General features: G+C 41.2%; 1 protein-coding gene across 1 annotated transcript in view; it reads left to right on the top strand.

Annotated features, from left to right (window-relative positions):
- The window catches only part of RTKN2 (rhotekin 2), a 233684-nt gene that overhangs the window by 133554 nt on the left and 81890 nt on the right, over positions 1 to 18240 (top strand). The window contains exons 9-10 of the mRNA XM_030203115.1: positions 411 to 517; positions 17384 to 17515. Coding sequence (XP_030058975.1) covers positions 411 to 517; positions 17384 to 17515 — 239 coding nt within the window. The remainder of the gene's footprint in view (positions 1 to 410; positions 518 to 17383; positions 17516 to 18240) is intronic.

The raw sequence follows: 18240 nt of genomic DNA, 5'->3' as shown, positions 1-18240 counted from the left end.
GTAGAGCTTCTGAGGCATAGGGTGGAGGGCTTCTCTTCTCTTCACTGGGCCTTCCTGACTAAGCTGTTCTGAGGGTTTTTAACTTGCCTTGACCATGCTTTCCCTACTGTCCTTCTGCGCTGTCTATATAAGAGAGGATTTCAACATATGATTTGCTTGCACAGTATAAATATCCTTCATTTTGCTCCATTAATGATCAAAAATATGTAAAGCAAGGATAAACAGAAAATATTTGTGTTTAATATAAAATTCAGATCTTCAGACTGTTTGCATAAAACAATGATTTTCTGTTTGCAGAGCTAATGGAAGACATTACTTAGGCTGAAAGTCATATTAAAGAAAATATCTTGCAGATTATATATAGATTATCTGTCTTCATTATCTTAGCTAAATGAACATTTTTGTTGCAGAGATTTCTTCCTTTCGGCTGCCTCTTTATGGCAGTATGTGTTGCCGTTTGGTTGCACAGCCTGCCTTCATGACAGAGCCTTCTATAGCGGCTTTTCTCAATCAGCAGGTAAGAAAAATTCACTAATTACTGCTTGGATAAAGTAATGGGTCGCCGTGTTATACCACTTTAAAGGTAATAAATAGAAAAAGAAAGAAAGGAAAATAAGGTGATACCTTTTTTATTGGACTAATTTAATAAATTTGTGGCAAGATTTCAAAGACTAAATCACCTTCCTCAGGTCAAGAATGAGCAAAAATTACAATATCAAACTGTATAAGTGAAACATAAAGTATTCCAATGCCATCTTAGGGGAAAGTTGGAGGGGGAAGAGGAGTGAGAAATAGGGAGAGATGGATGGGTAAGCAGAAGGTGACAAAACAGTATAATTTTATTGTTTATAATGTGATAAGAAACCTAGATACTTGATAAGTCCTGCCATGTGGGTGTAACAATATTTCATCATAACTTCTAAGGCCTTGTGTTCCTGGATTGTTTTAAATGTTTACTCGTAGTTTTCTGACTCTATAACCTCAAGGCTGTCATTAGAGTGCTTTCATGTTTCACTTATATATTTTGATATTGACATTTTTTGCTCAGTGCTGACCTCAGAAAGTTCTGCCTTTTGAAAACTTCTCAAAAATGTATAAAATTAGTCCAATAAAAAAGGTATCACCATTGCTTCCTTTTTTTTCTTTGTTTTGTTTTATTTCTATTTGTTACTAATTACTGCTTAGAACTGTTAGTGATTTGAGGGGCATAGAAAAGCTTGTAAATAAGCAATTAAATTAAATGGATTTCTATGATATCTGGGCTGAGTCTTAAAAAACCCCCCTCTTATTCTTACATGTTTATTGTAAGGTTTTCCATGCTGTCATGAGTTTTATAAAGTAGAAAATATTCTTAGAAGCCATTGTATAAAAGTTCAGTAAACATCAACAGATTATTCCACTAAACATGTGGTCTAAAAGGAAAGTTAATGAGATGTACATAAGCCCAGCATGGCTTTTGTGCGTAAGCTCACAAAACTAAACTATGTGGATTAAGCATATTTTAACACTCAAGCACCTAGCCTATGTGCATATGGAGTACAGTTCTATACAGAGCACCTATTAGGAGCCTATTCTATAAAGGAAAGTAGGCTCCTACTTTCCTTTCTAGAATATTAGCATAACTAGGTATATATGTATGCATCTCGTCTTAGGCATAAGCACATGTGCCAGCTTTAGATATGGTGTAAATGTTCATACCTAGAGATCAGCGGTTTACGTACAAGTGTGAGCCTTGTCCACTCTTTACCCATACTCCACCTATATGTAGTAGCTTAACGGTTAGTGCAGTGGACTGAGGACCACTGTGGCTCCTTGTGATCCTGGACAAGTCACTTAAAAGGCATAAAAAGGTGACCTGCACAGAGCAGCAGGTACAACCCTAGTCACCTTACTGGGCAGTCTATGATAGATGGGCTGTGCTGATCTTTATTTGCTATGTTACATAAGTAATGCCACACTGGGAAAAGACCAAGGGTCCATCGAGCCCAGCATCCTGTCCATGACAGCGGCCAATCCAGGCCAAGGGCACCTGGCAAGCTTCCCAAACGTACAAACATTCTATACGTGTTATTCCTGGAATTGTGGATTTTTCCCAAGTCCATTTAGTAGTGGTTTATGGACTTGTCCTTTAGGAAACCGTCTAACCCCTTTTTAAACTCTGCCAAGCTAACCGCCTTCACCACGTTCTCCAGAAACGAATTCCAGAGTTTAATTATGCGTTGGGTGAAGAAACATTTTCTCTGATTTGTTTTAAATTTACTACACTGTAGTTTCATCGCACGCCCCCTAGTCCTAGTATTTTTAGAAAGCGTGAACAGACGCTTCACATCCACCTGTTCCACTCCACTCATTATTTTATATACCTCTATCATGTCTCCCCTCAGCCGTCTCTTCTCCAAGCTGAAAAGCCCTAGCCTCCTTAGTCTTTCTTCATAGGAAAGTCGTCCCATCCTCGCTATTATTTTAGTCGCCCTTCGCTGCACCTTTTCCAGTTCTACTATATCTTTCTTGAGATGCGGCGACCAGAATTGAACACAATACTCAAGGTGTGGTCGCACCATGGAGCGATACAACGGCATTATAACATCCTCACACCTGTTTTCCATACCTTTCCTAATAATACCCAACATTCTATTCGCTTTCCTAGCCACAGCAGCACACTGAGCAGAAGGTTTCAGTGTATTATCGACGACGACACCCATTTCCCTTTCTTGCTCTGTATAACTCCTAATGTGGAACCTTGCATGACGTAGCTATAATTCGGGTTCTTTTATCCCACATGCATCACCTTGCACTTGCTCACATTAAACGTCATCTGCCATTTAGCTGCCCAGCCTCCCAGTCTCGTAAGGTCCTTCTGTAATTTTTCACAATCCTGTCACGAGTTAACGACTTTGAATAACTTTGTGTCATCAGCAAATTTAATTACCTCGCTAGTTACTCCCATCTCTAAATCATTTATAAATATATTAAAAAGCAGCGGTCCTAGCACAGACCCCTGAGGAACCCCACTAACTACCCTTCTCCATTGTGAATACTGCCCATTTAACCCCACTCTCTGTTTCCTATCCTTCAACCAGTTTTTAATCCACAGTAGGACATTTCCTCCTATCATGACCCTCCAATTTCCTCTGTAGCCTTTCATGAGGTACCTTGTCAAACGCCTTTTGAAAATCCAGATACACAATATCAACCGGCTCCCCTTTGTCCACATGTTTGTTTACTCCTTCAAAGAATTGAAGTAAATTGGTCAGGCAAGATTGCCCCACACAAAAGCCGTGCTGACTTGGTCTCAGTAATCCATGTCCTTGGATGTGCTCTGTAATTTTGTGTTTGATAATAGCCTCTACCATTTTCCCCGGCACCGACGAGTAATCCATGTCCTTGGATGTGCTCTGTAATTTTGTTTTTGATAATAGCCTCTACCATTTTCCCCGGCACCGATTGTCAGACTCGCCAGTCTATAATTTCCCGGATCTCCCCTGGAACCTTTTTTTAAAAATCAGCGTTACATTGGCCACCCTCCAGTCTTCCCGTACCACACTCGATTTTAAGGATAAATTGCATATCACTAACAGTAGCTCCGCAAGCTCATTTTTCAGTTCTATTAGTACTCTAGGATGAATACCGTCCGGTCCATGAGATTTGCTACTCTTCAGTTTGCTGAACTGCCCCATTACGTCCTCCAGGTTTACTGTGAAGTCAGTAAGTTTCTCCGACTCGTTCGCTTGAAATACCATTTTCGACACTGGTATCCCACCTAAATCTTCCTCGGTGAAGACCGAAGCAAAGAATACATTCAATCTCTCCGCTACGTCTTTATTTTCCTTGATCGCCCCTTTTACCCCTCAGTAATCCAGCGGCCCAACCGATTCTTTTGCCGGCTTCCTGCTTTTAATATACTGAAAAATTTTTTTGCTATGTTTTTTTGCCTCTAATGCTATCTTTTTTTCGTAATCCCTCTTGGCCTTCTTTATCTGCGCCTTGCATTTGCTTTGACACTCCTTATGCTGCTTTTTGTTATTTTCAGACGGTTCCTTCTTCCATTTTCTGAAGGCGTTTCTTTTATCCCTAATAGCTTCCTTCACCTCACTTTTCAACCACGCCGGCTGTCTTTTGGACTTTGTCTTTCTTTTCTAATTCGCGGATTATGTTTGGCCTGGGCCTCTAGGATGGTATTTTTGAACAGCGTCCATGCCTTTTGTACAGTTTTTACCCTCTCAGTTGCCCCCCAATGTTAACCCTCCATTGCCCCAGATACAAAATCTTAGATGCAATTCACACACTTTGATTCATGCACTCATCATCAGTAGGCTTGATTTATTGTAATTCACTATTAATTGAAGCATGCAAATTAATCATATGCCGCCTTCAGCTGGCGCAAAATACAGCCATTCGCCTACTCTGCCATTCTTGCCCATATGATAATATTTCACCATTCTTTTTGCAATATCGCTGGTTGCCAGTGAGCTATTGTATCAAGTTCAAAATCTTATTTACCAATATTGCATTTAAAGCTCTGGATGTAGGCTTCCTGGCACCTGTATTTTATTCATTAGTACCACTTGTCTCTGTGTGCTGACCTTGTTCATGTAATCCCTCCACTATCAAAAGCTTGATGAGAAGCCACTAAAGAATCTGCATTTTATATCCTTGTCTCCCTCCTGTGAAATTCTCTCCCTAAACATATTTGGCTGGAGCCTACACTGTCAAGATTTGTCTGCATTGAAGACTTATTTCTTCAGCAAGGCTTTTAGTGAGAGAATACTAGCATTCTCCCTTTCTTTCTCTGTTTCTTCTTATATTTTGATGTTGTAAAACAGCTTTGACATACATTTGATTTGTGGTATATCAAGCCTGTTAAAAAACAACAAACATTTGTACTGAAGTTTGCTGCATAAATGTTAGTGCATTATTTATGGAATTATCCCTTTTTATAAGGGTAATTCTGTAACTGGGCACCTGGTTGGAGCCTGTTCTGTAAAGGAAGTTAGGTACTTACTTTCCTTTGTAAAATGCTAGCTTACAGCAAAACAAATGTGCCTTTAAGTTAGGCATGAGCACCTATGCCAGACATAGAACTGGCATGTTTGTATGCATATGTTGCGGTGATATGCAAGTGATAAAAACAGTTTTATGCATTCCACCTTCCCGAAGCCTGGAATTTATTTCCCTTAGAATGTAAAACTCTAGATATAGTAACATAGTAGATGATGGCAGAAAAAAAGACCTGCACGGTCCATCCAGTCTGCCCAACAAGACAACTCATGTATGCTACTTTTTGTGTATACCCTACTTTGATTTGTACCTGTGCTCTTCAGGGCACAGACCGTATAAGTCTGCCCAGCACTATCCCCGCCTCCCAACCACCGGCTCTGGCACAGACCGTATGTGTCTGCCCAGCACTATCCCCGCCTCCCAACCACCAGCCCCGCCTCCCACCACCGGCTCTGGCACAGACCGTATAAGTCCGCCCAGCACTATCCCTGCCTCCCAACCTTCAGTCCCGCCTCCCACCACTGGCTCTGGCACAGACCGTATAAGTCTGCCCAGCACTATCCCCGCCGCCCAACCTCCAGCCCCGCCTCCCACTACCGGCTCTGCTATCCAATCTCGGTTAAGCTCCTGAGGATCCATTCCTTCTGAACAGGATTCCTTTATGTTTATCCCACGCATGTTTGAATTCCGTTACCATTTTCATCTCCACCACCTCCCGCGGGAGGGCATTCCAAGCATCTACCACTCTCTCCGTGAAGAAATACTTCTTGACATTTTTCTTGAGTCTGCCCCCCTTCAATCTCATTTCATGTCCTCTCGTTCTACCGCCTTCGTATCTCCGGAAAAGGTTCGTTTGCGGATTAATACCTTTCAAATATTTGAACGTCTGTATCATATCACCCCTGTTTCTCCTTTCCTCCAGGGTATACATGTTCAGGTCAGCAAGTCTCTCCTCATACGTCTTGTAACGCAAATCCCATACCATTCTCGTAGCTTTTCTTTGCACCGCTTCGATTCTTTTTACATCCTTAGCAAGATACGGCCTCCAAAACTGAACACAATACTCCAGATGGGGCCTCACCAACAACTTATACAGGGGCATCAACACTCCCTTTCTTCTGCTGGTCACACCTCTCTCTATACAGCCCAACAGCCTTCTAGATACAGCCACCGCCTTGTCTCACTGTTTCGTCGCCTTCAAATCCTCAGATACTATCACCCCAATATCCCTCTCCCCGTCCATACCTATCAGACTCTCGCCGCCTAACACATACGTCTCCCGTGGATTTCTATTCCCTAAGTGCATCACTTTGCATTTCTTGGCATTGAATTTTAATTGCCAAACCTTAGACCATTCTTCTAGCTTCTTCAGATCCTTTTTCATGTTTTCCACTCCCTCCGGGGTGTCCATTCTGTTACAGATCTTGGTATCATCCGCAAATAGGCAAACTTTACCTTCTAACCCTTCGGCAAGGTCACTCACAAATATATTGAACAGAACCAGCCCCAGCACCGATCATTCCACCTTCCCTAACCCTGGAATTTATTTCCCATAGAATGTAAAACTCTAGATATCTACATCTGAGGCCAATCTGCTAAAGGGCTTTTAAATTTACAAATGCACATATTTGCGTAAAAAGCACTCGTGGCAATTAAAGTACACATGTATTTTCATTAGAATAATGACCTATATGTGTGTATGTGTGCACATACATATGCTAAAATTTCACCCAAGCGCTATTTTGTAAATATGCACATATCCTATATAATAATTTGCATCTCCAATGTACCACCGCGGTCTGGCTGCCTGGGTTCATAACATCAAATGATGTCAGCCAGCCTCCAGCGTTCCATTCCCCCTTACTGCCCTGCCCTTGTGTCAAAACGTAATGACGTCAGAGGGCGGAACAATGAGAGGGAAGGGAACGCTGGAGGCAAGCTGAACTGACAGGGGATGTTATGAAAACACAGGCAGACAGCGATGGAACCCTGAGGTACAATTTAGGCAGTAGGGTGGCGTGAAGCGTGCGAACGCAGTAAGCAATGGCACAAGACTGAGAGGCGAAGGACAGCAGCCTACAAAGCTACATTCCCCCTCACTGTCCTGCACTCGCAAAACGACGTTATGACGTCAGAGGGCGGAACAGTGAGAGGGAAAGGAAAGCTGGAGGCAAGCTGAGCTGACGTTAGGCAGACACGGAACCGCAAGGTACCCAGCGGACGACACAGCACATAAATTTATATATAACAGAAAAAACAGGTTAATATCTAAAAAAAAGAAAAGGATACAAAAACACACAGTGCAATCACTGTCACACACTCTCTCTCACACAAACACACACAGAGTCTGTCTGTGTGTGTCTCTCTCACACCCACACAAACTGTCTCTCACACACTTTTTCTGAATAACACACACACACTCTCACACTCTCTGTCTCTATCTCTCACACACACTATCTCTCTCGCAAACACTCTCTCTCTCACACAGACACACAGAGTCTGTCTGTGTGTGTGTCTCTCTCTCACACACTCACACTTTCTCAATAACACACACTCTTATGTCTCACACACACTCTATCCCTCTCGCAAACACTCTAACACATTGTCTCTCTCTCTGTCACACACACACATTCTCTCTCTCTCTCTCTCACACTCTCTCTCTCTGTGCCTCTCTCTCTCTCTCTCTCTCTCACACTCTCTCTCTGTGCCTCTCAGACTCTCTCTCTCTCTCTCTCACACTCTCTCTCTGTGCCTCTCAGACTCTCTCTCTCTCTCTCTCTCTCTCTCTCTCACACACACACACTCTCTCTTACTGTGTCACACACACATACTCGCACACAGGCGAATTGCAGGGTATGGATGCAAGGGGAGGGGAGAACATAGGAGAATCGGTGCACATCATGTAGAGGCCACACTCACTGGAGAAGGAGGGGAGGGAATGGCATAGGAGAATTGCTGCACATGGATTGCATCGGAGAGGATGAGAGCGTAGGGACGAATTGCAGCACAAGGAGGGGAGGGGAAAGCAGGGCACCAAGGAGAAACAGAGGCACAGTCCAACGTACTGTAGCTCACAAACAACGATCAGAGACACATTTCAACGTGGTGAACATCACATGATTAGAAAAAGAACACCTAACTGGTGAGGAGCAGGCTGAAGTTAAAAGAAAAAGAGCTGAAGCACAACGAAAAGGTGTGCAGCTCTGCGTGAAGACGAAAAGGCACATGAAAGTCAAAAAGCCACTGCAAGAAAAAAGTCCAAGATACAAAAGATGACTGATGAAGAAAGTGCAAGTGACCGACAAAGAAACACCGATTCAGAAAGGCACAGAATTACTGAAATGATGGACGAACAGAGAGAAACACACAGAACAAGGCACACTGCTATACAACGCAAAGTATTTGAAAAAATGACAGAAGAAGAAAGAGCAACAAATAGAAAAAGGAGAACATATTTAGAACATGAAAGAATTAAACAAATGACAGAGAAACAGAGACAAACAACAAGACAAAGATGAAAAGATTTAGGGCGGAAAAGACTTGCAGAAATGACAGACACGCAATGAAGAACGACTAAACAAAATATAACCGATTTCAAACGCAAAACAATTGGAAATCCTGAAACAAAAGAAAAATACCCTGTGACACAGCACAAAATAAAGCAAGAAGAACGGATACAGTGACAGCACAGTGCAGAACTCCAACCACAGGAATTGCAATAAGAGACTGTATCAATGAGAGAGAAACTCAATACTATAGTTGTGGTCCAATGAACGCGGTCTGTATATTTTGCAATGCCAAAAATTTTTACAATGAAACACCTTCTGGCAACCTATTTACACAATGTTGTAGCAAGGGCAAAGTACAACTTCCAGGAATTAGGTACAATGAATTAATACAACAGCTTCTCTCCGGGGAACATGAATATTCAAAGAATTTTGTACAAAACATTAGGTCCATTAATAGTTCCTTAGCTTTTGCCTCCATGGGAGCTAACATTGCACCACCACCCGGGTATGGCCCTTATTGTTTTCGAATTAATGGTACTTTTTACCATAGAACAGCAGCACTACATCTTCAAAATGACAATCAAAGACAATTTGCTCAATTATATATTCTTGATCCTGATGAAGCAGCCGTTCAGAGACTACGAATCTCAACAAATGCCCACATCAACCATACATTAATGAGACAAGCGATTTTTATGGCATGAGAAAATCCATTTGCAGATGCATGCAAGATGCTGTATGAAGTAGAAAATGAATGCATATGTGAAGCACAATGAAGAAGAATAGAACCTCCAACAGTTTCAATGGCCATTGTTCAAGATCGCAAAAACGATTCAAGACGATACAATGCCCCTAGAGCCAATGAGGTGGCTTTCATTTTTCAAAATACAGATGGGGAACCTCCCTTACATAGTGATCTGATAATACATTGCCGAAACAAGCCAAATGAAGAAAGCAAAACTGAGATAATCAGTGTGTTGGACCCCAATCTAGAACCAATGGTATATCCATTACTCTTTCCATATGGAGATTACAGCTGGGGGATACATATTCCTTTGTCTAAACAACCAAAATGTGTAATGCACCTCCGTCGCAAAAAGACTAAGAGTTACACAAATGCAGTACTATGGGTACTGTTTGGCAATAAGAGACAAATTCAATCCTTTTCTTAGTGCAGGAAAACTAACGCAACAATATTTTGAGGATGCATATATTAAAACAGAGGCAAACAGACTTAATTATATTTGACAAAATCAAAAACTGTTAAAGAGTTGAAAAATACTCTGGGTTAATGGACCACCTTGCAAGTGAAGCTGCAAATGGAGGATTTGCACCTGGCCAGGCATTTATTTTACCATCATCATTTGCTGGCACTTACTGCTGTAGATAGAATCCTCAAAGACATCATGAACAATCAGAAACCATTTGGCGGGAAAGTTCTTCTCCTTGGTGGAGATTTTCGACAAAATCTACCAGTGGTACCATACAGTGATTGAGCTGACATTATTGAAGCCAGCATTAAGTTAAATAAACTATTGAAAAAAATTGAAATACTAAAATTAAACAACAATGTCCGCTCTGTAGACCCAGATTACAACAACTGGCTTATTACTTTAGCAGACGGAAATCTTCCATGTTCAGACGGTTTCAAAGATATTATCGAAATCCCACAGAAGCACATTTGTGACGGTGATATAGTTAATGCCGTTTTTGGAGAAAAAATTACCGCAGATACTGTTTACAACTTTGCTGAAAAGTCTATTCTTTGCCCAAAAAATGCACATGTTGACAAGATAAATGAGGCTGTTCTAAATATTTTAGAAGGTGAGACAATTACTTATTTAAGTTCGGACTCCATTCATTACTCCAATGATGAGGAACATCAGTTATATCCTGTAGAATTCCTTCATGAACAAACTCCAACTGGCATGCCTTGCAATAAATTGCATTTAAAAATTGGAAAAAACTCTAACCACTATAGGAGAGTACAAACTCTGAAAGTAATAATCTCTAAACCTAATAAATAGAGTTTATATATTGAATAAGTTTGGAGGTGTCCCTTTAAATGGGTGAAAACAATTTAATTTAATGTTTTTGATTTGGACTTTCATCTTTTTGAAGCAGTTATTCCAGCAATAAGCTAAGTAGTTTTGACCTTACTATTTATACAGTTTTAGATAGGTCTTTTGTTACTATTTTGTTATTATTTATTGCACTGCAAGTTTTTTTCCCTAGGGGGCTCCTTAGGTAGTCGGGTTTAGGCTGGGGCCAGTTTTGGGTAATTTGGGTTTTGTTGGTGTCCTTTTGATTTATTCTATTTGGGAGAGAGAAAGAGTTTTTTATCCTATACGGTTTTCTCATATTGTATGAGTTTTTACGTTGGGATCTTTTTCTCTCTTGTCTCTCTTAAATTGGAACCTATGATATTAACCTACTCCTTTATATACAAGAGATTGGCAATATTTGGCATGGCCTCTTGCTAGGAGGTTTGAGGTTCCATTTGTTAGATTCAGATTGTATATGGGGTGGAATAAATTGTTTTCACCCATTTAAAGGGACACCTCCAAACTTATTCAATATATAAACTCTATTTATTAGGTTTAGAGATTTAAAAATTGGAGCCATAATTATTCTACTCAGGAATTTAAATACCAAGCAAGCTTTATGTAACGGAACTCACTTAATAGTGAAAGACTTGAAAACTAACCTCATTATTAGTCAAGTAATCACTGGGTCAACTGCAGGGAGTACTATTTTTATCCCACATATTGAACTAACACCATCTAACACTGACCTCCCATTTACATTACGTCGAAAACAATTTCCTGTGAAATTGGCTTTTGCAATGACAATTAACAAGTCACAAGGACAAACATTTGAAAAAGTTGGCATTTTCTTTGCAGAACCAGTGTTTACCCATGGGCAACTGTATGTAGCATTTTCAAGAGTTCGAAGCTCTTCTGATGCAATTGTAAGTCATAGATGGTCCTGAACAAGGAAAGCTTTTCCCTCAATGTAACAAAGTTTTCACTAAAAATATTGTTTATAAAGAAATCTTGCAAATGTAAACAAGCATTATATTTCTAATAAAAAATGTTTAATTTCTGTGTAACCTTTAGCTTTTTGGAAATATACTATAAATAAAAATTAAAACAAAACACAAAGATTAAAAAAAAAAAAGAAAACAATCCACATGTCATACCCCTGGACCATATTACTCATTATACACCCTTCCCAATTATTCTTTATCATCACAGCACATTCTTCCTAACAGTTCCCTTAAAAACATAATCGCCATTAGATGATAACCTTGCTAGCGCCCGTTTCATTGGTTTGCGAAATGAGCCTTTTTTACTAGTCTTATATAATGTGTATTTTGCAGCGGCATACATATAGACAGAGTCTGGACAGGATTCTGTTAGCCATATGAGTTATATACGTATCACTGGAACTTAGATGCATGGCTGCTGAGCCCTTTAGCACATTGGCCTCAGAGGTGGATATCTAGGGTTTTATATAGTCTAAAATCTATTGTAATTTTCTCTGGGAAATAAATTCCATGGCTAGGAAAGGTGAAACACTGTAAACTATTAGTCTGGCTTTGTCTGTATAGCAAGTGGAATTACTCATCAGCTCGTACTGGCGCAGAGAACAGTTGTTTTATCTGTGCTGCCTCTCTGTCTCTTCTATGTTTACTTGGTTGCTGTGTTGTATCCTTGTTTTGCTGGTTCTTGTATTGGCTATTGTGTACCTGTTCCTGCGTTATGGTTTTCAATAAAGACTTCTAAAAATTTTTTTTTAATTTATACAGTATTTGATATATTGCATTTAAATAATATAAATTGACATTAAGATGGTTTACAATCCTTGAAAATTATAGGTAAAAACAAGCACTTTCCTACTCTAGAATTTAAAGCAATTCTTTAACCGAGTGCAGGTAGTTATGTGCACCTTGCATGTGTAGATGCACTGTATACTATTCTATATGATAGTAAATAAGTCCATTAGCTCATAACTGCATAGGGGGTATAGCCACTGATAGAGCATGGGTAGAACATGGTTGTGCCTTCCACTTACATACAGTTTACAGAACACTAAGTTATGTGTGTGACATGTTGCCCTTAGGCGCGTCCATTTTCCCCTGCCTAATTATAGGCACGCTAATGTGGGTTATGCCAGTTTTCAGTAATGGCATCTGTGCACACAGATGCCATCATAGAATTGGCACTCCTTGCAAAGCACTGGGGTGCCGAACAGGGGTCACCCAGCTGTAGAAGTTTCCCCTAAGACAGGTGCTGTATCAAAAATACTCTGGGCCTCATCTGTGAGAATATTTTTTAGTCTCAAATAATTCAGTTATGACAAGGAACGAAAAGGAGTTGGCCACAGGCAGTAGGAAAGGACCACAGAAATTCACTTGAAGGAAACACCAAAACTTTTATTAAAACGACTCAACATGGACCGTGTTTCGGCCTCTGCCTGTGTCCAGAGGTCAATTATAGTCCTTTCAAAGGAGAATGCTGAGTGTTGGCCTATAAAGGTCAGATCAGATCAAAGGATGAACAAAGTCGTTAAAGAACTACTCCTTCAGAATGGCATTCAGCAGCGTAACAAACGCTGAAAGAGTAATTCTTTAACAACTTAGTACACCAGCACTCAGTATTACCTTTGAAAGGAATATAATTGACCCTTGACACAGGCAGTGGCCGAGACATAGTCTGTGTCGGGTTATTTTAATAAAAGTTATGTTTCCTTGAAGTGGATTCCTGTGGTTCTTTCTTACTGCTTGTGGCCAGCTCTTTGTCTTTCCTTATGTCTCTATGTTTTCAGTATTCATCCCATTTTATATTCAGCAATAGCAGTGGCATAGCTAAGGGGGGGCGCATGGGGAGCAGTCGCTCCCCCCAAAACAGGCTTTTAGAAAAAATGGCGCCTATGCGCCTCCTGTCCTTGTGGTCACTTTACTGCCCTGAAGTGCCGTTCTCCCTCCGGCACTGGCAATTCCCATAGCCTTCTGCAAGCGTCGGGGCCTCTCCTCAGGCACGGCCTGCCTTCTCTAATACAACTTCCTGTTTTCTGCAGAGGTGGGACGCGCCTGAGGAGAGGCCCCGACGTTTGCAGAAGGCTGACTATGGGAATCGCCGGTGCCGGAGGAAGAACGGTGCTTCAGGGCACTAAACATGACCATTCGGACGGGGAGAGCGGGCAGGATAGGCGCATAGGCACCATTTTTCTAAAAACTCGGGGGGGGGGGGGGGGACAGATGGCGAAGTCCACTGTAAGCAAGGAAGCCCATTTGGTTAATCTGTTTCCACTCCCCCCCCCCCCCCCGTCCTCGTCCTCCCCCGCACAGCTGTCATTTGTATTTAAAGTCTGCAATTAATAAGGGGCAATTAAAACACATTTCAGGTCACTCAAAACAAAGCAAGCAAACTTAAAAGGTGGAGGAGAAAAGAAATAACAATTGAATATCACTAAAACAGCTTCAAAAATTATTGTAGCTGGTAGAAACTGCAATTCTAAACTCTAGTTTGTGCTCATATATAGATGTCCAGATTTCAGTGAGGCTATCCTGTTTCCTGATGGGTTCATCTTAACTGTAGTTGTAATCTGTCTTCGGAAGCCTGGTGTTATGAATGTGATAGAATATACTGAAATTAAATGGAAGTAGAATTAAATTCTCCTTTCATTGAGGCCATGGAATTACATCTTCATCTGTTTTGTAGACATTTACCTTTGATACACAAAGGGATTATTCTGTGTTGAACATGTTTCAGGGGCAAGTAGTTTTATAAGTCAAAATAAAAATAAATATTGTTTCATGCAGATCTCTTTTCTTTAAACATAAATGGACTATAAGCCCCTAATTCAGTCCACTGGTTTTCTTATATTTTGTTCTTGTGATGACTTATATTGTGCCAAAACTGAAAACTCTTACCTCTATCTGGTCAATAATAAAAGGATCACTATCTGCCCTAAAAAGTTGTTTTGTGGCTCTACATGAGGAATTGTGATATTGAATAAATAAGTGTATGTTTGTGCCCCTAATCATGCATCCTGTGTTTATATAATCCTTTCAAGAAATCCAGTTAATTGTTTAACATTAGTGGAACATAGCCACATAGGCATGGTATGGTTGCATTTTTAATATGGTAATACTAGGGCCCAGCTAAGAAACAGGTTATTTTGAGTTAGTCTTCACTGGACCAAACTTGCTTTCCTTGTGCCATCACTATCCAGCAGGATAGGCGGTGTCTTAAAAGATGGAGGATAAAGGTTTTTTTTTAAAACAATAAAGAGTGACAACGTGGATGCAGCAGCTCATAGGTTTGCTTGCTTTGTTTTGAGAGTACAGCAATCACAGCTGCGTGGGGAAGGGGAAAGTGAGACTGGCCTAATTGGTTTTAACATTTTGATGTCACTTGGTCTCCTGTCTATTAAACCTCCTTGGAGCTGCCAGAGGATGGACCGTGGGAGCAGGCCAGGGAGATATGTGGCCCCAAGGAGGATGGGGAGCGCTGAAAGAGACAGGGAAGAAGGTTAACATGGGGAGAGAGAAGGGTAAATGCTGGACAGGGAAGGGAGAAGGACACAGAGTCAATACTTGACAGGGAGAGGTGAGGGACATTGGAACGCAAAGAGGTAGTGCTGGAAAATGAAGAAATTGGGACACAGGGGCACTACTGAAAAGGGGGGGGGGGCTCTACTGAAAAGGAGGGGGATAGGGACACAGAGGGGCACTACTGACAAGGGGAGGAGGAGATAGGACACAGAGGGACACCACTGGAAGGGGGATTGGAGATATGGGAACAATGGTAAAAAGGGGGGCAAGATGGGGACAAAGAAGTAATGCTGGAAAAGGGAGAAGATGGTAACACAGGGGTAGTGCTGAAAAATGGGGGAAGATGGGTACATAGGGCAATGCTAGAAAAAGGGAGAGATGGGGACACCTGGATGGCAGATGCTAGAAAAGGGGGAGATGAGGAGACCAGATAGGCTTGTGCTGACAAAGGGGGGGAGATGGGGACAGAAATGGCAGATGCTGAACTTGGGGGTAGGATAGGGACAAGGGACACAGAAGGGAGATGCTGGACAGGACAAATAGTGGTGCAGAGGAAAGAAGGACGGTGCACTTGGAGACAGACGAAATGTCAGATGGGCAAAAGACCCTGTAAAGGCAGAAGAAACAGAGAAAAATAGAAGAGACAGCAAGACCAAAGCAAATGAGAAAATAAATTGTTCAAACCACAGGAGAGGGGGTCCGAGTGCAAGTCATTTTGGATGTACTGCAGTACAAATTTTGATGGGTAGAATCAGGGACTGCAAATCCCATATGAATTTGGGATGTGAGTTCACACTAGGACTGGTTGAAAAATCTCCCTTCTGGAACTGGATCACAGCTCTATACACAGCTATTTCATAGTGGGGACGTAAAATGCAAGATCAGTGCCAAACAGATGTAGAGAAGGAAAGGAAGAAGACGAGGCGAGAGAAGAAATAGAAAGGCCAACCTGGAAAAGAATTTGTAAGGCTGACTCATGGAACATGGAAAAAAAGACTGGGACCAGCCAAATTCCCAGATAACAAATGTAGAAATTTTACTGAGATGTATTGTACCTGCTTTGTAAAATGTACAGGAGAAAATGCATTTGTCTCTTTTTTTTTTTTTTTTTTTAACCAGTATTGCACTGTTTATAGAGTCTGCTTCCTTGGGCAGAGAGTAGGGGGGGGGGGGGGTCTCTATTTCAGTTCTGTATTTTTTTGTTTTTTTTGTCTCCCTATTCTGTATTAGATTGGTAGAATGGAATGTTGTCACAATTTGGGTTTCTGCCAGGTGCTTGTGACCTGGGTTGGCCACTGTTGGAAACAGGATACTGGGCTAGATGGACCATTGGTCTGATCCAGTATGGCTAATCTTATGTTTTATCTAGATCAGGGTCTGTCCATGTTCTGCATGTGTGATTGAGGTGAAGGATTCTGCTAGCATGTAGTATCTGTGTAGGAATGTGTAACAGTGCAGTTTGTTCCAGTTTCCCAATAGTAGGTATATTGGTGCTCTACAGTCCAGTGTAATATATATAGCACTGTCTTCTGATAGGTGGGTTAGGGCTGTTATGGTGTGGTTAAGTTTTTTTTTTTTTGTGTTCTAGGGCAGTCCTGGAATACCCCCTTGCCAGTCACCACACAAACAAAAGCCCATCTGATTTAAACAAGGTGTCTAGCAGTGGAAGGAATGTGTGTGCTATTCCTGAATATTTTTACTATGTAGTTAGGAAGACAGGTTGCCTGCTCTGGCCAGTCCAGGGACCTCTTCTGCGTCCTGCCTCCTGATGTAACTTACTGTTTCCTTGTAGGCAGGACACTACAGAGACAGCCTGTATTAATCATTGCCCGCCATAGCACCTGAGCAACAACACAGACACTGCTGTCTAGCTGACACCAACCGGCGCTTATTTTATAAAAGTCTGCTCCCCCTGAGATCAGAACCTGGCTATGCCTCTGAGCAATAGCAAAGTCCTATAACAAAAAGAATTGTAAAATATTCCATCATAATAAGCACCAAAATGTACATGCAGCTGCCTTACATCATAGAAAACTTCAGTCTCCCATGTTTGTTTCTTAACCTTATAGTTTCTTTCATGAACCTTGGAGAAATGAGCAAGAATAGCCTTTGCTATTGAAATACTGATAAATCAGTATATATTTTTTTAATTATTAATTTGTTTTAAATTCAGGTCTATGCTATGAAATATATACTCATAACCAGTCAGAAATAAGATGAAGTTTTCAAAAGATTGCTTCCTTGATATTGGGTTAACTTTTTAATTCCCTTTTTTGAGTTTGGTGACTAATTTAGTCATTTGTTTTTGTTATAGCAAACAATAGGAGGGCAGCTTCACTGGAAGAGACTGTACTGTTTGTTGCAAGGTGGTAATCTTTTTGGCTATTATACGCCAGAAGAAATTGTTGCTAAAGTAGATCCAGCTCTCACTGTTCCCGTTAACAAGGTAACATTAACAAAAGCAGAATAACTTGACATGGTAGCAGTATTCTGTAAGAATGCATTCATGTGGCATCCTTTCTTCTTGACTCTGTCACTTTCTTTTGTATCCTTTTTTTTTTAAAGATTTAAAACGTGTTTTTTAGCGTCAGCTCAACCGTTCTGCACAACAAATGGCTTTTTGTGCCACCGCAGAGAGAGGTTAGGGCCGGTATTCCGTCTATTTTTTGGTCCTAAGGAAGGGGGGCAATTTTTGACCCATTCTGAACCTGGAAGGGGTGAATGCTTGACTGCAGGTTTGGCATATCCCCATTGTAGCTTTCAATAGGAAATATTTGCACTTGTATGTGCAGGGGCAGAATTTTCAGTCTTGAGCTTTGCCTTTTGGCCTGGCTATGGCACCATGCACCCTTTCCAAGATTATGGTGCTGGTGGCTGTGCACCTGAGACGCCAGGGGGTGCGGGTTCACCCATACCTGGATGATTGCCTGATTCGGGCCATTTCGGAGATGGGGCCCATTCAAGCTACAGCTCAGCTGATTTCTCTTCCTTGGACTTGATTGTGAAAGGGTTACAGGTGCACAGCCACCACCACCATAAACTTGGAAAGGTGTCATAGTCAGACCAAAAGGCAAAGCTCAGAACTGAAAATGCTGTCCCTGCACACAGAAGCGCAAATACTTCCTATGGAAAACTTCAATGGGGATTTGCTGAATACGCAGGCATGCAATC

The sequence above is a fragment of the Microcaecilia unicolor genome, chromosome 5 (assembly GCF_901765095.1).
Source record: "Microcaecilia unicolor chromosome 5, aMicUni1.1, whole genome shotgun sequence".
NCBI lineage: Eukaryota > Metazoa > Chordata > Amphibia > Gymnophiona > Siphonopidae > Microcaecilia > Microcaecilia unicolor.
Note: the sequence above shows the minus strand (reverse complement) of the source record. Positions and strands in the feature narration are given on the sequence as shown.